The sequence below is a fragment of the Myotis lucifugus genome, unplaced genomic scaffold (assembly GCF_000147115.1).
Source record: "Myotis lucifugus unplaced genomic scaffold, Myoluc2.0 scaffold_31, whole genome shotgun sequence".
Lineage (NCBI taxonomy): Eukaryota > Metazoa > Chordata > Mammalia > Chiroptera > Vespertilionidae > Myotis > Myotis lucifugus.
The window spans coordinates 4,603,952-4,630,178 of record NW_005871079.1 but is presented as its reverse complement, the minus strand read 5'-3'; the positions used below and the strand labels follow the sequence as shown (position 1 = coordinate 4,630,178).

General features: G+C 42.9%; 1 protein-coding gene across 5 annotated transcripts in view; it reads right to left on the bottom strand.

The window, feature by feature from the left end:
- PCSK5 (proprotein convertase subtilisin/kexin type 5) overlaps positions 1-25,633 on the bottom strand; it is a 278,331-nt gene extending 252,698 nt beyond the window's left edge. For 2 of the 5 annotated variants that reach the window (XM_023752385.1, XM_023752386.1), the window contains exon 1: positions 24,931-25,607. In XM_023752385.1, the coding sequence (XP_023608153.1) occupies positions 24,931-25,122 (192 nt within the window). In that variant the 5' untranslated portion in view covers positions 25,123-25,607. Of the gene's footprint in view, positions 1-24,930 lie in introns of all 5 variants that reach the window. The other 3 variants (XM_006086818.3, XM_023752388.1, XM_023752387.1) reach the window with 3 other exon arrangements.
- Between the last annotated feature and the right edge of the window lie 594 nt (positions 25,634-26,227).

Below are 26,227 nucleotides of genomic sequence, written 5' to 3'. Positions count from 1 at the left end.
TGGCAATATACTTCTAATGGAAATAACTTAACATTGGCAAGAATTTAGCAGGATGAACTTGGCTGACTACAAAATCCTCAGGAACCCTTTTTAATTTGGTTGGTTCTCCTCCAACCTATATTTTAATATATTAAATGTGATAGAAATTTACATTGCTGTTGAATGTTGAATGTCATTTTCTATACTCTACTCGATGCTTTTATAGCCTCCTAGACATTAATTTATTGAGTGTGTACTATGTGCCAAGCACTGATCCAAAGATACTGCAGAAAAAGTGAACAGAACAAGGTCCCTGCCAGCTGGAGATAATGTTCTGACTTGATTTCGACAACCCCTCCTGGTACCAACTGCAAGTTTAAAATTTACACCTTCTCTCCTGAATCAGATGGTTTCTCCCAAGAGCACTCAAATAATTTTTCATATTAATATATTACAGATAAGGATTGGGTTAAACATTCAACATAGAATATGTTTGTAACATTCATTTAAGAATGAACTGTAAATGGCAATAGGCTTTGATTTGCTTCAATCCATTTTTGTCCAAAATGAATAATTATGTCCTTAATGCAAAATAATCCTTGTACTATATTCCTCAGATAAGAACATTTATTACTGCTATTTATAGTCAGCTATTCTTTTAAAAAGTTTTTCAAAAGCCATCTGTAAGTAATTTCTGGAGAAACTAAAATAAATTATTGTTTAATATTTAAGCTATTCCACCTGCTTGTAAGACACACACACACACACACACACACACACACACACACTCGGAATAGAGTCCAAGAGAGTCTGAGAGAGAGAACACACACAGCCTACATGGAGGTCTGTGTTCTTGTCATTACTGATCATCTTAGCAACTTGAAGCATTTCTATGTACATGGAAACAAACAGAAAACAGTACATATTTTGATTAGTGGAAACGTTTTTAGAATTACCTCTGGAATAGAACTTTTCTCTTTAGGTCCAATGGCTCTCAGCCTTTGCTATACATTAGAATTATATGAGGATTTAAAAAATACTAATGCCAGGGCCCCCCATGCCTACCGTAAAGATTCTAATGCTTAAGGACTAAGTTAAGGCCAGGGCATCAGCATTTTCTTTTAAACAGCTTTCTAGGTGATTCTATGTTCAACCAAGGTGAAAAAACAGTTTTATTCCACCCATCTCATTCTGCAGAAATCAAACCGTTTATCCTGAATTCTGCAATCTCCATTCAAATATTCCTATCTACTAAATACGTTTAAATGAGAAAAATCTCTAATTTCATTTGAGCATTAATGTAATGGCCATGTTTTGTTCATCCCTTTAATTATTTCAAAAGCCTCCCCCACCAAATTTAGAAAAATCTATTTAGCATACCAGATTCAGAATTTCCAATATTTTATCATACTGGTAAACAGAGGCCATGTTGAGCACTACAGCACTTTAAATGACCTGCTTTATTCTTAAAAAGAAAGATTCCGAATGTAAAAATGTTGAGCATTAAGAACATGTACAAAAGACTTAAAGACTTACATGTGCTCAAGACAGTTGACAGCCTTGTCACCTCAGTTAAAAAAAATAAAAACATAGAAAGAGAAGCTTCCTCATATCTTTGCAAATAGCTGTTTAGAGGTGCCCTGTTCATTTGGCACCATCCGGGTCTTTCCTGAGGACCGTGAGGGTGCAGGATAGTGACCTCGAAACAGGCCCTGACTTGGGGACAAGCAAAGCATCCATGGCCCAATGGCAGAGGGCAAATGCATGAGCTGTGAAGCCCTGGATCTAGGCAGATGTGAGGTCGGGTCCTATTCCTTCGGTTCCTGAGGCTCTGCCACTGTGGGAGGCTATTGGGCCTTGTACTAATTAAAGATGCCACAGATACACATCTAGCAGAATAGATAAAATAGAAATGGCAATACCCAGTGATGGTGAGTATGTGAGTTAATGGAAGTCTCATACACTGTTGTTGGGACGACTTGGAAACAGTTTGGCAATTTATAATAAAATTAAACATTCACTTAGGACCCCGAAAGCCCAGTCCTAAATAGTTTCCCCAAGAAAAATAAAAACTGACATTCACACAAAAATGTATACATGAATTATTTATAGTGGCTTTAGTTATAATCACTCAAAACTGGAAACAACCCAATATCCTATAACTGGTGAATGGACAAACAAATTGGTACATCCACACAATGGAAGGCTACTCATCAATAAAAAGGAATAAATTACCAATTGATTAATCAGAGATCATCTCTAATTCATTATATCAAGAGAAAGAAGCCAGGCTTCAAAGGTTGCATGCTGTATTATTCCATTTACAGGACATTTAAGAAAAGGCCATAACATAGACCAGAAAATCCATTAGCAGTTGGGGATGTAGCAAGAGGCTGATTCCAAAGGAGCATTAGAGAATTTTTCCAAGGTGATGGAATTGTTCTACGTATTTATTAGGGAGTTGATTCTATGATGACTGGCATTTTCAAAACTTACAGAACTCTACAGTGAATTTTCCTGTATGAAAGTATACTGTATGTTTGATTACTGAGGTTTATGATACCTCAATAAATTTGATTCCCTCCCCCCAACCAAAAAAAAAATAAGTCTATAAGGAAAAGCCCAATCATCAAAGTGACTTAACTGGAAAGGTGATACAAATGGAAGAGCCAAAGATTAAAAAGCTGTTTGGATTAAAACATATTTTTAAATTGGCTTCATTCAACTGAGGAGCTTCCCTAAAGCCATAGCAACCACCTCAACATTTGGAATTACACAGAGCAAACAGCTACCCTGAGAATCATTACAATATGTAAAGCTTTCCTTTTATCAAGGAAATGAAGTTATTTCCACATATCTTAGAAAAGCACTTTCACTCACATGCCACCTTAGCAAGGACAAAATATGACTGAGTATGGTAAGTGAAGGAGCCGTCTGAAACTACTGTAAACTCTGAAAACATGGCTGGTAATTCTGAAGCAAAGATGAGAATAGCTCAGTCTCTAAGTGCTGCTAATCACACACCTAATATGGATGCTCTGAAAGTAATTCAAAAACCAATGTGAGTGATTCTCGAAGTGTGGCCCTGTGACTAGAAGCATCAGACCAGGAAGACCTCTGAGCTGAGCAGAATGCACATTCACATGCCCCACCCAACCTGAATCAGAATCTAGTCACCACCATGCTCAGCCAACTCTCAGTTCAAGGGGTGAGAAAGGGAATGACTAACGAAGCACATTCAAAAAAGGATGCAAGCACCCTGTTGACTATCTTGACCTGTGCAGTCAAGATAAGGTACAAACCCACCCTCCGTATACCCATACAATCTGCATAATAAAAAGGGTTTTAATTCTAGGTTTTCCCCTTTTTATAATGCAGTGAGCCCAATCTGTTTAAAATAAAACTGGATTTCAAGTAGAACTTTATCCAAACTCAATTCTAGGAGATAATTTAAAATGTTAATAATGTTCACAGTACTAAGAGAGAGGTAGTTATCTAGGATCGGTTCATTTCATGCCCAAGTGAATAAAATTTCAGAACTAGAATTTCACAGGTGATATACATACTAATGATTTCTAACTATTAAAAATTAAAAGTTGTCTTCCACTAAACATCAGGTCCTGCCATATTCTAACTTATGTAGATTATAGCTCCTTAGCTTCTGTTTTCCATATAGAAAGCTCAATAATGATTTGTAAGTTTTCAATAAACATCTCAAGCCCTAAGATCATATTTTCCTTCCTCTTTTCAAGTACAATGTTTTCATATCTCAAGAAATGTCTTAGTAGAAAAAAATGTTATATTTCATCCACCTGAATGGGAGTTCATCAAGCACAGGGAAAATGAACAAAGTGGTCCCGGTATCATCATCATTATATCAGCAGATAGGCTCAAATTATAAAACAAGGCTTTATTTGCACTAAATTATCAATGGCTCCTCTTAGAGTCCTGCTTTATTGACACTACCTGTGCATGGTTTCCAAAGACTATAAATTCATAATCCTGCACAAATGGACTAGCTACTCTTTCAGTCACCTAGGAGCAGATATTCAGTCTGATGCTAATTCCCAGGTGGCGTGCAGTTCTTCGGTAGAGGCACGTTCATAGGAAACAAAATTTGAACATCAGGTTAAGCAAAATAGTACCAAGGTAGAGCCATTGCGCCTCACCTCCAGTACGTGGAAAAATAATGCCAGTGTTTTGGATTATGGGCATGCTTTAGCACCGTTAGTGATTGCCCACTTTAAGAATTTTACAACCTCCTAAACAGGATAAGTAACTCATCATGGCACATGTTTTTGTCTGCTTGTTTTATTCTATGTAACGGCAAAATTAATGGCTCACATACACATACTCTCTCCATCTTTAAACTGCTTTCCCATACATCGTTTTATATGAGTAATTAAGGTAATTTCCTTCGGCTTTATTATAACTGATCAATTACTTCTTGTGACGTTTGTAATAAAATATAAAAAATGTCTTTATTGGGTCTATGAGGGGCTGCCAGACCTGTCTTCTGTTTACCTTTCTGTTTACTTTCCTACTAGTAGCGCCTCCCCCTCACTCACTGTGCTCTAACCCCACTGGCCTCCTTCTCAGCCTAGGACCTGAGCCTTTACTTACCCATCTGCCTGGATTTCCCTTAATTCAATCTCTCATTGCCTAATTCATCTCATTTTTTTTAGACCTTCACTCAAACATTACTTAGTCAGAAAAAGCATTCTCTGACCTCTCTGCGAAATGGCCTTCCCCAGTTACTCTCCATCTTGTCAAGCTATTTATTTCCTTACTAACTTAAAATTTTGTATATTGCCTGCACCCAGCACAGTGCCTGGCATATAATGGCTGCCCGTAAGCACTTTTAGAATGAGTGAATAAATGAAAGAGTGCTGTGAAATAAGAATTATTATTCTGATTTTCCAAATAATAAAACTGAGTCCCAGCTAAATTCATCCATTTATCCAACATTACCCTATGAGCAAACGATAAAAACAAGATTTTTCTAGTACCAAGCTCTGCTATTTTTCACTATTCTATATGAAACCTAAATAGGCTAAAGAACATCATAATTTATGCTTGGAGTCACAGTTTCGATTTTTATTAAAGTTTCGGCTCCAACTTGATTAACTTCAAGATTAATATCTTTATCTCAACAATACTGAGACTAACATGCCAAGCTTTTAATTCTTTTCTTAACATAAAAAAGTCCATTGACCTATATCTCCGCAGTTTGCTTAGTCTTAAATATATATCAAATAAACCCCCAAAAAGGAGTTTAAATAACCATTATACCCACCAAGTAAATGTTTGTATCCATAAAATAGAAAGTTAGAAGTGATGTTTAAGAAAATGTTCTTGGTGCAGTAGATTGAGTTTTAAGTATCTCCCTTCTATCATTCCTAAGTACTTACTGTTGACATAAAATATAAACCCAATACAGTGTTTTACCAAAAGAATCATTGCAATGTTTACAGATTTTCACAGGAACTGAAGTCATATCCTTATCTGGACAGATACCTCATATCTGGAAAAATGAAGAAAAAGTGTCTTTACTATATATTAAGCTTCTCTCTGAGGCTTCCACAGGATGGGAAATTAATCCATGAATTATTTTAATGTTCCAAACACTGGATATTGCCTGATCACTACATTTGTGCTGCTCAAATAGATGCAGGCAATTTAGCGGAAGAACGGGGCTTTGCAAGTTTTCCTCCCTCTTAGGCCAAACATGCCAACATTCTGTAGCTAAGTTGTGAAATAAGTTTAAAGCCCCAATAAAGTCAAGAGATAAAGACCCAAGTTGGAGAATGGGAGTCATAAGCATTTATTCCCATCTCAAAGATATCATGTTAATTTGAACTCTCAGTTTCTGCATTAAATATGCTGATATGCCTCTGTTCTGTTATTTTAGTTACTGTACAGACCTTTCACGGGCCTATAAATGGAACTTACATGCTCAGTGTGATGTGATGTATCCAACAACCAACCCTTCATCTCACCGTTTAACAACTACATCAGGCAAGGAAAGCTGAGTTTAACTTGCAGTCATAGATAAGGGCACCCCCTTAGTTCATAGCCATATTCCTACAGGCAAAAATAATTACTATGTTCATCTCCCTCAATAAGAGCCTCTGACTTCCCTGGTTCCCAGGACCTACCAAGATGTTCATGCTCTAGCCATTAGATAAATCATTTACTTATTACTAAACAGCCACCATGGTAGAACTGACCTTTCGCTGTATCAAAATCAGTAAAAGATATCTGGCATTTCTTAGCAAGATAAAAGGGTATAAAAGTCAGATTTTCACAGAACAAGGAAAGAAAGATTGCCTCCAAAATCAAGTTATTTATTCATATGCTGCACACCTATATATACAAACTCCCTTAACCAATTTTCCACACACACAAGGTGAGGCAAAAGGAGGTTTATAGTTGTTTGTATGGCAAAATACTACAATGATTAATAAATAATAACACAAGAATAAACTCTGCTTCATGTACTCACAACTGTAAACCTACTTTTGCCCCACCCTGTACATTGTCTCCTAAAGAAATACAGGTCCCGATCAATACAAACATTATTAGCAAGGATGAGTGAAGAACTATACACACATGCTACAAAGGATCAAGATGACTAGAAAAGCTTCATTACATCATTAATAAAGTAACTCTCAGGAGTCGCTTTTACCATAAGAGCTTGACCCTGGAACTCAGGTTTGCTAAATACCTTTATCCACACCTCCTCGTTTGGGCCTCAGTCTCTTCATCTTTATAATGAGGGGACTAGGTAACACCATTGCTCACAACTCTAAAACCCAATGGGTCTAACTACCTGAGGGCCATTTATATTTTAGGAGACATTATTAGGATTCTTCCAAAGCCATGGACTGTTGGAAGTGGCATTTCTTTCAAGACAAATAAACTACCATTAATTAAAACATACCCCCCATACACACACACACACACACACACACACACACACACACACCCTTTCTTCCCAACAATAAGGAATAACCAAATCCGACGTGGTGATTAGGGGGCAAAAGGCAGTGCCTTATGGAATGCAGCAGCCAGCAAGACTCAAGCAATAAATTTTATAGAACTTTGTCATACTCTCCCATCACAGAGCCCTTTATGATAACACTCAAGTAAGCCCATCTGGCTGAGTTAATAATTAGTTTAAATCTGTTACAAGTTAATCGTACATTAACTTGTCATTCCTGGTACATGATGATACAGCGAATTGGACACAATTTACAGATAATATTTTGCAGTGCCTTTCATTTTTCTGTATTTCCTACATTGATTAGAAAAGAAGACATTAAAGAACAAACAGGACCTTCAAATAAGACCTATATACATATAGGCTACATGAAAAGGGGCGGTACACTCTAAGGAATCACGTAGGGTTTCAGAAGGACCTCTCCAAGGCTGACGCAGACCCCAGGCCATTTCTATATTTTGAATAAATGCTAAAAACATGAAGCTTATTTATTTAAATGTTTACATGTAATATCAAAATATAACTATGCTATTCACCAGATAGTTTCAGGATGCACCATGCTTACTAAAATAGTGAAATGTAATAACACATGATATACAAGTTTTTAAATGGACACTGTATTTCAGCGTCCAGCCAAGGCATGAAACTGTATCTGCGGGCTCATTGGGAGATATTTCGTAAATACGAAACCTGGAGCTAACTGATCTTCCAGTCCGTGTTCCTGGTGTCCTGCCTTCCTGCAGGTCATCTGAAGATCTGCCATGTGGACAGGGCCTTTCAGCATCAATTACACAAAAAAGCACAAACATGTGACATGAAACATCAACAAATATTTAGATGCTCATACATTTGTAACCATACAAAAAATACCTCTACCCCAAATGCAAATAGACTATAAGCAAAATCTGACTACTGAGGCTGGATCATCAAAATGCAAATAAGGCTGGAAATGAGCGAATGAGTCCCATGTGTTGATGTTAATGAAACAAGAAGGCTGAGACCAGAGGGGAGGGAAAGCGGATTCCTCGGAGAAAGAGAGGCAGAGTCTGGGGACACAGCCGGTCTGTCCGGTGCCGCAGAAGAAATGAGCCCAGTGGTTGTTCTCAACCCCAGCTGTTCATTGAAGACTACCGACACGCAGGACCCACTCAAAGCCAATTAAGCAGAATGGCTCCTGGTATCTTTAAAGAGTCCCAGGGCACAGGAATGTGGAGCCAGGATTGAGAGCCATTGAGTCAAGGCAGCTGAGGGATCAGGGCAAGAAAAGGCCAAGTCAGAAGAGCACCAGTGATCAGGATTTGGGTAACTGCAAGGAGACAGAGCTGGCTCCTTCTAGAATGGAGCTGGTATGGGAGTGGGGTAGGGTTGAGAGATGTCCATAAACAGGCCCCTTTCTTGTTCAGCAACAGAGTAAAGGAAACGGCTCTGTGGAGAAAAGGGCATTTAGATGACCGAAGTTTTGGCACACTAAATTCAGACAATGCTCTTTTCCACATTAGACTGCATGATGTCCCATTCTCTCTCACTATGTATATGTATTTAAACGTAAACATTTACCTTGTCCTTTCATGTAGTAGAGAACAGGTCACATTTCTGTGCAAAATGTCTAATGGCCTTTCTGTTCCCTCCGAGAAAATCCAAAGTCCTTACTGTGCACGACCTGTGAAGACCTAGAGCCTTGCTCCTCGAAGTGTGGTCCCGAGACCAGCAGCAGCAGCACCGCCTGAGACCTTGTCAGAATTGGCCCCATCCCAGACCTACTAAATTAGGGATCTTACATGTTAACAAGATCCCCAAGTGACTTACATGCACACTAAAACTTGAGAAGGATCTACCTCACTTCTCCAACCCACCCCCACTACCTCTCTAGTCCATCTGATCACCAACTTGCTCACACAGCATCACTGGTCTTCTTGCTGTCCCTTCAACACATCAGGTTCTCTCCTGCCCAGGGCCTTTGTTCTGACTGTTCTCTCTACCAGAACGTGCTGCTCCCAGATATCTGTAAGCCTCATTTCTTTACCTCAACTTCTTCAGATCTTTACTCATGTAAATGTCCCTAGTCGTTCTGTTTACAATTGGGGGAAAAAAAGTTTTCCAGACATTCCCTCTTCTCAGCTTTTTATCCATAGCATTTACCACCAACTGACATACTTTCTGTTTTCTATTCAATTGTTTATTAACAAATTCCCTGTGGTAGGTGCAAAACATGGCCACAAATTCTTTGTATCTTCTATCAATGGGCAAGGTCCATGTCTCTACCTCTTGAAGCTGGGTTTGGTCATATGACTTGTATTGACTTACAGGATGTTAGTAAATAGGACACAAGCAGAACTTTGAAAGGGACTTGCACATTGAGGATTCCTCTCTCTCTCTCTGGCTGCTGGCATGCCTTCTTGTCACTATGGGAAGAGGCCCAAGCCAGCCTGCTGGATGATGACCAGGTACACATGACCAGTTGCCCTCATAATCCAAGCAAGCAGCTGGCACCAACCACCAGGAACATGAATGAAGCCATCCTAGACCAACCAGGCCCTAGCTGACCCATCAGTTGACCAAAGAACTACCAATTAACAGCCTCATAGCAATAATTATTATTTGTCAGGGGAGGTAGAAGAAGGCATAGGGGGCATAAATGGCAACTGGACTTGGGGTGATGAGCACACAATACAATATACAGGTGATGTATTATAGAATCATATACCTGAAATCTATATAATTTTATTAACCAATGTTATTCCAATAAATTCAATTAAAAATAATAATTCCTATTTTAAGCCACTGAGTTTTGGGTGACTGTCTTTGCAGCAGGCTGGTACACTCCTCCTGTGAGTATGTGAGTTTCCAGGCATTTGGTGCCCTTCTGCATCTCCAGGGCTCAGTAGAGCACTTAGCATAGTGCAGATATTCTAAAACCATCGGCAACGAATGTCGAAGGGCAAAATGATGGCAAAGGGAACACCCACAAGTGAAAGAAATAAATGCCAGCCATGGCCTCCAGAGCTGAGAGACAAGAAAGGGGCAGAAGCACTTTCTGGGTTCACTATAACCTTTGTCTTTCAGAGTTAGGGTGAACTAAATTAGATTTTGACTATTTTAGTAACAGAATATTTTAGTAAAAAAAATCCACATGTTCACATGCAGTGTTTCAAATTTATTCAAAATAGGTCTAGATTAACGGCGCTTAACTTGTCTAAGACTGCACAACATGTGACCTTTAGAATATTTTTCACATTATGCAGCGCTTACTCTCCTCATTTTGAGTTATTCCGATTTTTAACAGCTCGCAAATCGGCGAACCAAATCATTGCATGTTGCTTCAATTCTGTCCTGCCAAAGAAGAAAAATCTGCTGCTTTGGATTCGTTTCAACAGTTGGAAATTCAGGCCATAACGTTTTAAACCTCAGATGCTCCCCGCTGTGTCCACATCACATAAATCACACAGGGCACAGATACCCACATGTTTGCGAAGTCAGTTCTCTAACAACTAAGGCATAATGTCCAGTGGAATAAGGTGGCGGATTTAAGTGGATTCTGCAGTAATGGGTGCCGTAATACTGAAAGCACAGTGTGGACCTTAGAAAAGGCACAAGCAGATGCCATTGGCAAGCAGAAAGCAAGTCCTCTATTAAACAATGATTCAAGGGGCAGAGTTAACAAGTTATTTTCATTTGGTGAGGGAAAGTAAAAGGCTCTCTTCTTGGAAAAGAGAAATAATCTCAATTTTCTAAAGGCTTAGCAGGCATGAACAGGTATATCTGAACTCATGGAACAAGTCTGAACTCATGGAACAAGTCTTATCTGCAGAGCTGATGAGGCCAGAGAGAAGCAACACAGTGCAATTTAGCTCTGGGGTCTTCAGGGGTTGTGTGTGTGTGTGTGTGTGTGTGTGTGTGTGTGTGTGTGTGTGTGTTTTCTTCAGGAAATGCAAATCTCTAAGCAACAGAACTATAAGGTACATTTGCAAATACCTATTATCTGGCTTCTGATTTTTTAAAACACATAATTATCGCTCACATGATGAGCAAAATGTATACTGGAGATCACTAAGGTCTTCCTAATAAGTTACAGGGTTCTTATTCAGAGTATCACAGAATCCTCTTCCCCCTTTCCATCACATCTCTTAGTCTACACTGCTTAGTCTACACGGGCCCTGCTGCTTCTGGGACCCAGGCTAATGGAGCATCCCACCTGGAGCTCCCAGAAAATCGTGCACTGATGGTTACAGAAGGGACATGTCTCACTTCTCACATTTCATGGAAGTTACCTGGCCACCCTTACCACCCAAAATAGGGGAATACAATCCTATCACATAGCTAGGTGGAGAACCAGCAATATTCAGTGGACAGTACTAATGCCTCCATTTACCCTCTGCCTGTGTTTACTCACAGCCATTTATCCAGTTCAGAACAGTTTCCTGAGGGCATTTCAACTGCAGAGCATTCCTCTAAGTGCCATATACGATACCAAGATGAACCTCTTGAAAGGGTTTCCATCCAGCAGAGGAGATAAGATATATACAGAATACAAGATTAAAATGTCAAAGGCCAGCAAAAAGCAGCAAAGTTCGATGAGAGTTTGAATGAAGGCGGTTTTAGCCACAGGCCATTTAATTTGAGGAAGTGACATCTGAGAAGGGCTTTGCAGAACCAGTGAGAACTGGATGTGAGATGTCCAGGCAGCAGGGACTACGTGAGTGGGGGCAGAGAAGTAGGACATGGCAGTTCAAGTGCAAAGAATGGTAAAGTGTTTAGTTGAATGATGTTTAGAATAGAGAAGACAGAAGATGAGGAGGAGAAGGGAGGAAGAAGGAGGGAAAGGAGAAGAGGAGGCGATTGATGGGGGAGAAGGAAGAATAAGAAGTAGTCTTTCGACCATAGTGGATTCTGAGAAAATTAATCTGACTTATGTGGCAAGCTTTGAAGGGAATGGGGAGGACTAGTGTAGTAGTCCAAAAAAAGAAGTAACAAATGACCATCACAATTGAGAGGAGGGAATAGTTCTTCTCTAGGACTGTATACAGCATGGGAACACTCAGCTTCCCCATCTCCCTGTCATCTGACCCAGAAAATATAACTCATCTTTCCTTCCATCAGCCTGAGCCTGAAGGACTGGTCATTTGAGACTGAGATCTGATCGAAATAAAGAGGTCAGATGGGAAGACCCATCTCCATTGAGAGACTGGCTTCTGGCCATGTCACCCAACCAAGGGAGCATTCCTTTTATAATTAAGGGGACAGCTGTTCTGTGTGTCCTGAGTTTATTTCCTGTTCCAATGATATTTCTGAAGCCGCTCCTTATGGACTAAGCTGCAAGGTTTCATTTATGTCAGTTTGTCCTGGGAGTCTGCAATTCCTCCTCTCATGCAGATTCAACTTCGGTGTTTTGGCCCTTCGAAAGCCAAGTAGGCACTGCCACGAGTCTTTGACCATCACAAGAACCTACTGCTTACATTAGACAGAGCCTTAGGACCTTTTGTGTGTACCAAATTTGGTTTATTTTTTGTTTCTTCCATTAATTCTACACCAACAGTAAAATCTGCCTGTGGTCTGAAACCTCTTTTTACTGACTGATTCCTTCACTGGGGAGGGTAGACTCTGTGTTGTTCTTCCCACTGCTCCAATGGACACAGACTTCCACTGCCACCCCTGGGAGAGGATCGCAGCCACCAGGGTCCTTGGGGTTCCCTAAGACCCGTGGAGAAGCGATCCCCATCCTACGATGACCTGGGACTTGGCACCGGAGCAGACAATGTCACACTGTGTACTCTGCCTCTCACACTAAGAATTCTCATGGAAGTCAGAGCCAGAGGGAATGACCCTGCTGATCATGCCAAGGTCCGATAAGGGTTAGGCTATTTCCTGGGAAGCCCTGGACTTTAGATCCACACACAAATGACTTATCAGTCCTAGATTACTACTTTTCACCACACTCCTTTACAGAGTACACTCAGCCTTCCTTATTGACTGGGTCATAGAATTTTTTGTATTTCCTCTCTAATGTTAAGATTTCTTTTTCATTTCATATACATTGTATGCCATAAAATACTTTAGGAGTCAACCAATATTTAATTATTATTTATCTAGAGCAAAAGACACCATGCTATGAAATAATAAATCCCCAAAAGAAGGGGGGGTAGAAAAACTTTACTAAATTCCCTAAGAGAATTTTGAGCTAACTATACCTATATTTTACCTATACCTATACTTCCAGAGCAAGGTACAGAGGTGACATTGAGATGTGCTTTCAAGAAGAGACAGAATTTCCAGAAGAGCAAGAGGTCAGTGAATATTCCAGGTGGAAAGATTGGCACAGAAATGGGAAAACATTGAATATAATATCTTAATGGGGAGTCCAGTTTGGCTTTGTTAAGGACAGAGCTGGAGAGACCATAAAAGTATTCCAGGACGAGTAGTTGCCGTTGAAAACCCAGAGAAGGAATCTGTTTAAACACCGTAGGCAAATGGGAGCTGCTGGTGGCCTCTGAAAGGGAGATGGCACCACCAAAATGAAACTTTAAGATGATTGTCTCCAACTTCAAGCTCAACCACTTCTTCGGTGTTAAGTTGACCATCGGTTTCTGTTCCCCTGGGGCCTTTGCACTTGGCTCTCTCCTCCGGGTAGTTGGCTCCGTCAGAACATCCAGGCCTCTGCTCGTTTCCTCCTCAATGACCCCCCTGACCAGCTGATCTAAAGGCGTTCTCCCACCTCAGTCACTTTTTACTCAACAAATGTATTTTGTTTTCCAACAACACTTACAATTTGAAATGATTTTATTCATTTCGTTACCAGTTTATAGTTTGACTCCTCCCATAATAATATAAGGTCTCATAGTAATATAAGCTTATTAAGGACAAATATTATAGTATTGTGCCTATTAGAATGGCTGATAAACAATAGGGACTCCATAACTACTTTCAACAGCTTTATTGAGATATAAATCACACATCATACATTTCACCTACTTAAAGTGTACTATTCAAAAGATTTTAATATAGTCACAGAGTTGTGCAAAAATCACCACCATCAATTTTAGAATATTTTCATCACCCCAAAAAGAAACTGCATACCCATTAGCAGTTACTCTGCATTCCCCCCCACCCTTCCAGCCCTTGGGGACCCCTATACCACTTCCTGTCTCTCTAGATTTGCCCATTCTGGACATTTCATATAAATGGAATCATACTACACATACATGGCTTTTTGTGACTGGCTCCTTTCACTTAGCATAGTGTTTTCAAGGTTCATCCATGTTGCAACTTTTACCACCCAATAATATTCTATTCCACAGATACAGTAAATTTTGTTTATCCATTCATCACTTGATAGACATTTGAGTGGTTTCCACTTTTTGGCTCTTATGAATAATGCTGCCATGAACTTCTGTCTGCAAGTCTTAGTGAGAACAAATGTTTTCATTTCTCTTAAGAGTAGAATTGCTGGGTTACACGGTAACTCTGTGTTGAACCTTTTGAGGAACTGCCGGACGGTTTTTCAGAATGGCTGCACCACTTTTTCTGGCAGCAGGGTAGGAGGGTTCCGATTTCTCTCCATCCTTGCCAATACCGCCGTGATCTGTCTTTCCGAGTATAGCAAGCCCAGTGAGTGTCAACGAGTATCTCACTGTGGTTTTGATTTGCATGTCCCTGCTGACTAGTGATGTTGAGCATCTTTTCATATGTTTATTGGCCATTTGTATATCTTCTTTGGAGAACTATCTATTCAGATCCTTTGTGCTCATTTTTTATTGGGTTATTTGTCTCTTTATTACTGAGTGTAGGGATTCCTGATATATTCTGGATACAAGTCTCTCATCAGGCATGATTTGAAAATATTTTCTCCCACCCTGTGGTTTATCTTTTTACTTTCTTGATGGGGATCCTTCAATAATTATTTTAAAAAATAAAGCAATGAATAAGACTAATCCTTTAAGACAGAGAAAACCTGTGGCTAGCTCATAAGTATATGGCAACTCAGTGGCTGGGTAGGACCCAGAAGGGAATGCAAGTCACCTGTTATCAACGTTGAATTTTGTTTGCTGCTGCTTCTCAGCATTATCCAACCAGCCCAGCAGCAATGACATCATCCAGTGAAGAGTCAAAGCATGTAGCATTTGGTCAATTGGCTCACAAGCACTAACCAAATAGAAAGATGCCCCAGAGTTACCAAAACAATAGAGAAAAAGGTTTTGCTGGAAGCTAGGCTGTAATAAATCGTAACTGGCCTACAATTTAGTTTTCTCTTGAAAAACTTTGAAATTGATGAATGAGGTCCTCTACATACACAGGGGAAAAACAACAAAAACATCACAACTAGAACAGGCCCGGGATAAGTAAGCAAGTACACTTCCAAACTTAGAGTTATGGATATCTGCTTACAGATTAAGGGCTCTGGGATTGTCCCCCCTCTCCACACTGAATTCAGATTACAGAGCACTGCCCGGTTTTATTTTGGTTGAGAAACTTCAACGAATTAAAACAAGTTCTAAGCCCTGGGAACAGCGATATGGAGAGAACCGGCTTATTTTTACAGCTGGAGGAGCTTCTTCACCGAGCAGAAAAATACCAGACCTTAAGTACTTACTACAAAAATATCAGACCGTAAGCACTTGGTACAGACACATAGATGGTATGTGTATGAGTGTATATGTTTGTGTGTGTATGTGTGCTTTTAATAAAAGTTAAGGAGTTTCAGTGCTGGCATGGTACCCACAATGTAATTCTGGAGAAATAACCTCTGAGATAATGCACAGAGGATTAAACTAGAAACTTAATGCTTCCTTTGTGATGCTAACCCTAACTTAACAATCAGATTAACATACAAATGCCAAGAAAATTGGTCTATTATATAGAGCAATCTAAAAATAGTATATAATAGAGAGAAATCTATAAAGACATTTTAAAACATACTTTAAAAAATACATCTCTATCCTATCAGGCAGAAAACTAATAACATAAAAGACAGGTTCGGAATCTAGCTTCATTTTACTATATAAAATAATGTACGTAAAGGGCAGAATACGTGACATATGAATAAATTATAGGTTTAATTATAATAACTGAAAGAAGCTACATGACAACTTAAGGTGGAGGTAAACATAAAGTGTGACATGCATATACCATTTTAAAATCATCCTTAGATATTATTTCTGGTTTCACATTCTCTGTTTACACCCCTCCCTCTATATTCAGTGCTCAACACAATCTGCAGTTTTCAATCAAATATGGGAAGGCACATTTGGGAGTTGAAAGCAATCGCCCATGTGTCTGTCTTTATCCCTTAAGTTGATACAGGACCCGCAGTGCAAATAAGGGTGCACAGATGTGCAAAGGAAAGATAATACCTAAATTTATCTGAAGAGAATTGAAGTATGGAGCAGACTTCATGTTTATCTGCTCAGTGTGTATACTGGCAAAAATCACCTAGAATCTTCATCTTATCCAAACTGATAACCCTTCCATTCTCCCAGCCTCACAGTTTAACTCCATCTACCCTGCTGGCCTTCACCTGTTCTCCATCTGGTCAGTCCACCAGCACATCCATACCTTAACATCATGAAGAATAACATTCACCTAGAGCAGAGATGGCGAACCTATGACACGCGTGTCAGAGGTGACACGCGAACTCATTTTTTTGGTTGATTTTTCTGTTAAATGGCATTTAAATATATAAAATAAATATCAAAAATATAAATCTTTGTTTTACTATGGTTGCAAATATCAAAAAATTTCTATATGTGACACGGCACCAGAGTTAAGTTAGGGTTTTTCAAAATGCTGACACGCCGAGCTCAAAAGGTTCGCCATCACTGACCTAGAGCTTACGGGGAAAAAATATCTACTGGGATGGCTCCCATCTTTCCACTTCAACCACTCTTACCAAACTGGCCCTCCTATCTTATTTTGAACCTCAAACCCTTACACCCACCCTATTCTTTTGGTCCACCAGTCCTGTTTTGACCTCATCACCTTCCTTAAAGCCTGGACACGACGGTCAAGCATTTCCAAGGTGGTACCCCTGGTATTCAAGAACCATTCTTTTCCCTTGCTCCCACCCCCAGGTTTCCACAGTATCTTTTTACCTTCTCTTCCACTCTGGTGAATTCTAATTCCCTGTTTTATCCTTTTCTAATCGGAAATGACTGAGCATTAGGAACAAAACCACAAATTAATACAGATTGGTTCATTTTTTTCACTCATTCATTTAACCACTAGTTACTCAGCAATAACTAAGTACACGCAGCAAATAACCTCATTCTATTTGGCAATTCTCAGTCATTGATCATTGATTCTTATCAGAATTCCCTAAAAAGGTTCCAAAACACTGGAACACCCAGGTATCAGTGTCACCCAGCTCCCTGATCACTCTCTCTCTGCAGGTGGCCTTCACCTCTGAAGTGACTGAGATCCAGGTCATTCTACATACACGCTCCCTTCCCTTCCTCCCTAACTTGGACTCCCCTGCATCTCTAATTCATTCCTCTTCAGTCTCAAGACACCAGTGTTCCTCTCCTTTCCAAATCCATTCCTCCCTACATAACCCTTTAGGCTTCCTATCCAAGTGCCCACTGTGCTTGTTCTATGCCACCCACTGTGCTAGATGCTGGGGATACAACAGGAAGAGGAGCTCACCAAGTCATGGAAGGATAGATGTGCAGTTACACACACACACACACACACACACACACACAAATATACATGTAATTAGAGTGACCATACATATCATTTCTCTTCCAAATTCAGACATATTTGAAAGTGAACAGGGATGTAAAAAATACTCAACGGAGGTGAACTGATTTCCACAGGCATAAATCAGGACTATCTCTGGCACAATACGATGTATGGTCACACCAAATTATAACATAGTATGGTGCTTTCAATTATGCAGCTGTTAAAATTTGTCTAAAATTATTTAGTAACATTGGAAAAAGGCTCACAATAAAATGTTAAGTGAAAACAGCAGGATGAAAACAGTATGTAAAAACTGATTATAACTTGGTTAAAAAAAAACACACCAGCCGAACCGGTTTGGCTCAATGGATAGAGCGTTGGCCTGCGGACTGAAGGGTCACGGGTTCGATTCCGATCAAGGGCATGTACCTTGGTTGCGGGCACATCCCCAGTAGGGGGCGTGCAGGAGGCAGCTGATCGATCTCTCTCATCGATGTTTCTAACTCTCTATCCCTCTCCCTTCTTCTCTGTAAAAAATCAATAAAATATATTTTTAAAAAAACACACACCAAGATATAATAACTGACATTTATTGAGTGTATAGTAGGTGCCAGGTACTATTTAACTACTTTGAACCAATCCTCACAACAATTCCATCAGGGGAATACTATTTGATCTTTTTAACGCATGAAGAAACTGAGGCACAGAGATCTTCAGGCACTTGCCCAGGGTCCCTGACTAGGAAGTAGCAGTATTAAGACTGGTTCTAGACCTGTGATCCAAACTACCCTCAATACATTGATGAGAAGGAGATTAAGGGAGAGAACATAGGTGGGTGGCAGACGTGCAATGAGAACTTTTGTACTCACTCCCTCTACTGCCCTTTGACCCCAACTCCCACTTATTATTCAATCCAGCGTTGGCCCACAGAGCACTGGTAACCGCCTCATCACCAAATCTCTCAGCTGGGTTTCAGTTCCCATCTCTCTGGATTCTATGGCAGTTCGCACTATGGTACACCCTATAAAGGGGTACCCATTCTTCCTGTGGCTTTCTGACTCTGATCTTCCCCTAAGTGGAAACACTTAGGTTCTACCCTCAGCCCTCCTCTCTCCCTGCTTCATCTCTTCCCAATCCTATGCACCTCCGCAGCTTCACTGATATTGAGGATGAGTGCCAGTCTTCACCTCTTTCCCACCCTAAATTCTAATCTGCCTAATGGACATCTCTATGTGCATGCCATTCTATCTACCAACTCCATTAAGGCAGAACCTATGCTCCCACAGACTGTTCTAATTCTACAAATGAGTCCCCCGTTCTCCTGGTCCCATGGCTGTAAACTTTGCAGTTATCTTCACCTTCCCTTCCAAGTTCCACTTCCACTCAGTGACCAAGCCATAGTGAATCCATCTCTACAAAAGCTTCCAAATCTATTTCACCTCCATTGCCACAGCTTCTTGCTCATCACCAATAATCTTTACCAACACAATAGCCTCTTGCTCATTATACACATTGCTAACAATGGACAACCCCAGGCATGGCTGAACCATGCTATACTGCCTATAACTCCATTTTTCTTGCTGAACAATAGTTATGGGTAAAAATGTCTCAACTCCTTGAGAGCAGAGAATATCTTATATAGGGTACATGATGGACTCCCATGTTCGATGAATCAATAAGTTGCTGCCTCTTTTTCGGGGACCTTTAATATAACTCTTTATCCTACATAATAATGTTGAAACTCCCTAGCCTAGGCATGCATGTACGGCCTTATATAATTTGATCTGTAGTGAGGTTTGTCTTGTTTCCTTTCTGGCCTCATTTACCTCCTAAGATTAACCCAAACTGCAGAGTTTATTGGCATTGATTGTTCCTTCTTAGTACCCTTAGATATAGAGAAGAATTCTATTGAAACTAGTGAGAATGTTGCATGAGTAATTTCACTCTAAAGTATATGCAAATTTAACTTTGATAAAAATAAAAATGAGCAGATTTACATCTATAGACAGATACACCCATATATGCATATATATCCTCTAGCATGCATGAATGTCTACAAGCATTCGTTTTTATCATCCAGAAAGCCAAAGTTAGCTTCTTTGTCAATGAATCCAACCTGAATTAGCCAAGTAATCAAGTCCCAAAGCAGAGCGATGCCTGGAGATACTTCAGCCTTGGGTAAACCCAGACACTACTTCACATAACTTGAACCGACAACACAAATACCCCTCCCTGCCCAGGGGAGGTGTCTGGGTCAGGACTCCCTCCCTTAACCAAAGAGTCAGACATCCCTGGACCTTTTCCCAGCACACTACCCTGCTTCTCTGGCTGACCTTTAAGGTTAGGACCTCTGGATACAAGCTCATGAAAGATAGCAACAAGGCAAATTCAGCTGCCTTGGGGCTCACAAAAATGCCGTTTTTCATTTCAAATAGACCCCGAAAATCCCAATGGCCACATACAAGCCATTCCTAGTCTATGAGGTTAATGCAACAGACCTGCCATCATCAGCCCAAGCACTCTGCACTGCTTTTTCTCATGAAAGGTTCCCCTACTCATGAGAACTATGCATGTGAGAGAGGCCAGCGAAGGTCAGGGCCGAGGTTCTTAGGCATGAAGATCTGCCCTGTGCAAAGCCAGATGTATCACACAGGGATCAACCTAGGACTCCCACATCAACTTACTTTTCTGCTTACAAAATGCCTAAGGATTTAACCAGGGGAGCACAGTCCATTCCCATAGAACCCATCAGACGAGCCCTGTCCCTTATTTCCAATGCCATCCTTATGCACCCAGAACTCACTCTCCACTGTTTATCAACCTTTCAATCATCCCACAAACTCACAGGTCAAAATTAATCAGCAGAGTGGGAAGCCTTCAGGACATCTCTGAGCAAGGATCTTCCTACTGATTTGGAAATGCTGCTTCTAACTTTCCTCATACAAACTACGTTCGGGATTCAACAAAACACAAATTCAAGTCTAGTCTAACATAATGTACCAAGGAAGATGCTTTATATAATAATCAACTTCCAGTATTTTTCTTCCCTTTCTTCCATCTCCAGCAAGTTTATCCTTTAATATTTAACAGACTACAACAAGGATCCACCTGAGAGGAGGGCACTGCCATGGGAAACCAGCCGGAATGATTTAGAATCCAACAGAAAACTAGTTTAAGTTGTTAGTTGATATGGAAAATCATTCTCCCTATCTACAAAGCTCTGACTTAGCTTTTTACTCAGCCACCCAAAATGTAATCTTCCGATCTTCACATTTTTTGCATCTCCCATTAAAAAAAATGTCTTCCTTTCTTTCTATCTCAATAAGGTTTGAATCTCACTTATTGCCCATTCAGATTCAACAAAACTTGCATTGCAAGCCTAACCATGTGCTGGGCAATGCATAGTCAACTCAGTCTATTATCCAGAGATTTGTCATTTTACAGATGAAGGAACAGGGAGGGGCTCCATTAAGTTCAATGACTTGCCTGCTCTCAAAGACCTTGCAGGTGGCATCATTGGTGTTTCCAAGTCTATGCTTTCAGTGGGAACTCCAGGTGAAAAATTTCCCCAGGATTGCTTGAATCTGGCTTTATCCTTCTGGAACCTTGCTCAAGGTAAGTTACATGGCTTGGGAAGGGGTTTCTGCTACTGGCAATCTCAGCTTGAAATCCAGGGGTAGAGGCAATTTGCAGAAGGATAAATGCAGCTACTGCACATTGCAAACAACCTTCATGGGGGACCTTCTCCCTGGGTTCAAATAACCCGAAATTAATTCCTCCTGGTTTGTAGATTTAGTCCAAAGGTTCATAACTAACATTATGTCAGGTCTTATTCCTTTATGTCATTTCTATTCTCTAATCGCTACATTGTTAGCTGAAAGGGTCAGAGCACACAATTAGTGAGGCAGGACTAAGCCCTCTTTTCCATCCCCATGCAGACCAACAGGCAGGCACACCGACCCTCAGCTGGCCCAGCAGGTGCTGGTCATACCAGATACTCAGAGGGCTAGGAGTCAGGGCTTACAGGGGAAGAGGCAGGGCATCCTACAGCTGACACTAAAACCAAGCAAAATACAATGTATGCTGACATGACAACTACTAATACTAATTATGGTATCACTTCAGAATTTCAAGGCATGACCATTCACAAAACATAAATGTTATGTGAAAACCTACCAAAAACATAATGTATCTCTATCATCAAAGGGAGGGGGAGGGGGAGAAACACCCTCATTATTGTTCCTTCCAGGAAGTCAAGTATGTTCTGTTTGCCAGTTTGTTTGCCTGCTTGCTCTTGAGTTACTCGGCACATCCTATCTCTCATGAACACAAGGGACACGCCTATTCTTTTCTGTAGAAATCTCCAGGCCAGAAACTTTATCTCTGGTGGCATTTAAATGCTAAGATGCTACACAAAACATTACACTGACATGCTGATAGTCAAGACTGCACCTATACTGTGGTGAAAACTCACTGCCTTACTCACCTAAAATATTATATTGAAGATCTCAAAAATACTACCAGGACTTCAGGAACAATAACAGGTCTCAGTTCAATTTGTGACACATGAGGAGGAACCCCAAGCCCAAATGGGGAAAAACAGAAGAGTATTTCAGGGACCTTTGCAAATTAGTTACTGCCCTCAACTGAATCACAGCTGGTTTGTTGATGGAAAGAAAGAATAACAAAACGAGGTCTGAAGTGTTAAAAGGTCAGAGCAGTTAAAGAATGGATAAGAAATACATTTGGCCCTTACAGTGCAATGATATTGCAGGTGTGAACTCAATTTACCACCCCAAAGATTTAGCATAGGGCTACTCCCCTTTGATCTACAAAGGAAATGCTTTACACTGTAAGAATAGCTGATCTTTTTACACTGCTTATGGCTTCAGTTCAAGGGGTCTTCAGTAACCTCTGTAAGCTCTAAATTTCCTCATTGGCCTTATAAAACCACCATAAATAGTGTTTGGCATGATGTGTATGTAAACTTTCTTAGTATTACTTTTTAAATGAAAAGCCAGGCGAGGTTGCAGGACACTGCAATATTTGCTTATACAAAAGCGGGTTCGGGGACGAAAGCTCCTCTCTCTGCCAGGTTCTGCAGGATCTAACATAGAGTTCCTTTGGATACAGGTCTTTTGGTCCTTGCAAGTCATGAAGCTTCTTAGACTCAAGAAGTCCAGGTGTGTTTGAATGAAGACTAGATGTTTGTGTCCAGTCCACCGAGCCACTAAATCAGAATTCAGGGAGACAGGGCTTTTGCTTTCTTCCTCCTTCCTTCCATGGGATGGCGGGAGTCTCTAAAAGGCAGGATTCAAGCAGGAACAGGCCTGGATCAGAGAGACCTAGGTCTGAATCATAGCTGGGTGACCCTGTACGTGTCTACTCCTCCAGTGTTGGTTTCCTCTTTGCTCCATGTGAAGTAAAATCCACACAGAAATAATGGTCGTTTGGTTTAGATTATGAAAGCAGTGTATGTTCAAGAACTTATTCTTCCGAATATGCCTGGCATATGGAAGATGCTCAATGTTTGCTGAACCCAGAAAGATTAGCATAGCTACTTTCAGTGTTAGCCTTCCAGCTACACCCCCAGTCCCATGCAGCACCCAACTTTAAACTCATATAAAAAGACTTGAGCAGACTCAGTGCTTTCTACCAATGACAAAAGAAGCCAGCAGAGTCCTAACTAACAAGCCATTTGAATGGAATTCTCCTGAAGATGACAGGCACTCAGGCAACAAACTCAGGCTGGCTTCCCTGACTTCCTTCCAGGTGTGTATCTGGGTGGGGGTGGGGAGGGGGTGGATACCGACTGTGCCCCGAGCCCTGGTCTCAGTCCTCCACAAGACTGGCTTCTCTAGAACGAGTCCTCCTTGGGGACCAGCAAGTGTCAGACCTGAGCTCCCACTGTTCCGAACTCCCAGGCGCTCCCTAGCTCTTTCTAGAGGCAGGACAGCAGCTCTGCCTGCATAGTCCCAGGGCTCCAGGGCTCACATTCCTGGACGTGGAGCTCAGTGGCATCAGAAATGGCCTGTGCTCTGCTGCTTTGGCGGCAGCAGCTGGCCCGTTCTCGCTTCACCCTGGCAGGGCTTGCAGGGCGCGTGCATCCCCAAGCAGTCCCAGACGCCGTCTCCTAAGAGGGCGCCCCCGCCACTCTCGCCTCCCAATCTCAGCAGAGTGTCCCCAGGGTCTGGCCAGGGCCTCCTCTTCCTCCGGCCAGCCCCGGGGAAGCGACTGGGAGTGGGGCGAGACACTTTCTGGGACCCGCTTACGCCGCCCTCTCCATCCCATTTCTTGCAAGAAAGAGATAGAGGAAGCCAAGACCATTTCGCCCGCAGGTACCTCCAAATCTGTGGCGCTAACAATCATCCCCATCCACCGTTCAATTCATTGTCCCCCCAGCTGGGCAGCTCCGCGGAAAGCCCTTGAGAGGTACCCCCTAAAAAACCCCGCGCCCCGCTGCCCGCCCAACTCTCGCCCCGCGCCACCTCCCGGCTCCGCACATCCCTCTCCGGGAAGGCTCGCCGTTTTTCCAGAGCAGAATCCGGTCTTGGAGGTTGTTTCCCACCTCCCCTTCCGACTCCCTCTGCGGGAGCCCACAAGTAGATCCCGCGCAAGAGGCCAAGAAGCCGGGAGGGCTGCCCCCAAATCTGCGCTCACCCCGGGCCCGGCCCGCTTTCCCTCCCTCCATCTCCGTCCTTTCTTCCAGCTCCAGTCCCTGCGCCTCCTGCGCCTCCAGCGCCCAGCATCTCTTCGGCTCAAACAGAGGAAACTTCTTTCTGGGCTAAATTCAGGTCCGAGTAGGAAAGGCTTCATCTCCCCCGCCTCCCTCTAACTCCGGCTCGAGGAAACCGCAAGGAGCCGGCACCAGGGGCGTGCTTACCCCCAACTCCCCCCTCCCCAAAAAAGAGCTGGGGCTACTAGTGCTCCCCGACTTTGCAGGTTCACCGGTCCGGTCGGGTCAGAGACCACCACGGGGGCTGTATGCACATTCATGATCTTTCCCGAGACCCTGCCCGCCCCTCGTGGCTTGCAAGAAACTAGTAAACAAAACGCAAAACCCCAGCAACTTTGGGGAGTGCGTGTATATAAGTGTGTAAGAGAACGAGGGCGGGAGAGAGAGAGCGCATCGTTCAAGAGTTAGAACAGCTGCAAGAGCACATCTGGAAGAGGGGGAAGGGGGACGGAGAGGAGGGGACGAGAAGCGTGCTGCTGACGGGGAATCCCCCCTTCCCCGGGCCGCTTCGGGGCCGAGGGCCGGGCCGGCCGGTCGTTACCTGTCCTACGTTGATGAAGCCGTACTTGCTGGCAATGCGGTTGGCCTCCGGGAAGCCGCCGGCGATTTTGACTGCCCAGTGGTTGGTGTAGACGCGCGTCCGGCACACGGGGAGCAGGCAGCCGGCGAGCAGCGCCAGCACGCACAGCAGGTCCCGCCGTCCCGGGCAGCAGCAGCGGCCCCCCCAGCCCATGGCCCCCGAGCTCCGCAGCCTTCCTCGCTCGCTCGCTCGCTCGCTCCGCGCACTCCGCGGCGCGCGCACAACTAACTTCTCCGGCCTGGGCCGCCCCGGCTCGCAGCCCCGGGAGATCGGCGGCGGGCGGCGAGCCCCAGCAGGGAGCAGAGTAGCGAGCCTCGCGCCGGCGGCTAGACCATCCCTGGGGCTGCGGGGACCTGCGCTCCCAGCTCTCCCGCCCGCGGGGCGATCGCCGGGGGGCTCTCCCGCTCGCGCGCTGGAGGCGGTAGAGCCGGACGGGCGCCCTCCCGCAGTTGGGTCTCGCCGGGCTCGGCTCCCGGACTCTTCGACTCGCCCTCGCTCCTCGCGGGGCCCCCAAGCGCGGTGGAGGCGGCGGTGCAGGCAGCGGCCGGGTGCCCCCTCTGCTGGCCCGGGCTCCGAGCGCTCGCTCGCTAGCTCCCTGCGCTCCCTCCGGCTCCAAACAGCGCGCGGGGAGAGTGAGCGGCAATGGCAGCAGCGCCTGCTCTGCATAAATGACTCCCCCCGCCCCCCTTAACACCCCTCCTTTCCCCACATCTCCCCCCTCCTCTCCCTCCTCCGCCCGCCCGCCCGACAGCGGCCCCAGCCAGGCGCCAACCAGGTCCTAGCGCCGCCGGGTTTTCTCGGCTGTAACCTCCAGGGTCGGCGCAGTAAAAGCGAGACTTTCCAAATGGCTGGGAGGAGTGCTCTGGTGTAGATATCTTGGTTTTAGCCCCTTTTCTCTCCTCCCTCCTAAATTTGTATTAATTTATTGCCACTCCCCCAAAGACTAAGGAGATTTACAAGCTGGTTCGAGTCAAGCGCCCCGACAATTCATTCATCCTCACTCCGAACCTTCAACAACTAAGTATTTAAGGAGGTCACTTGCGTGTCAATTGCCAACAAATAACCCTAGATTTTCACTTCGTTAATTCTCCATGCTTTTCAGCAACTGTTTATTTTACACATTCTGCTCCCGGGAGAAGCTACCACACAGCACGTACGCCCATCCACTCGTGCAAAAGCCAACCAGGGTGCCTCCAAAGCCAAGTCGGCTGCCTGCTGACTTTCGAAATCTGTGCATCAGATTCTAGGCAACGCCACA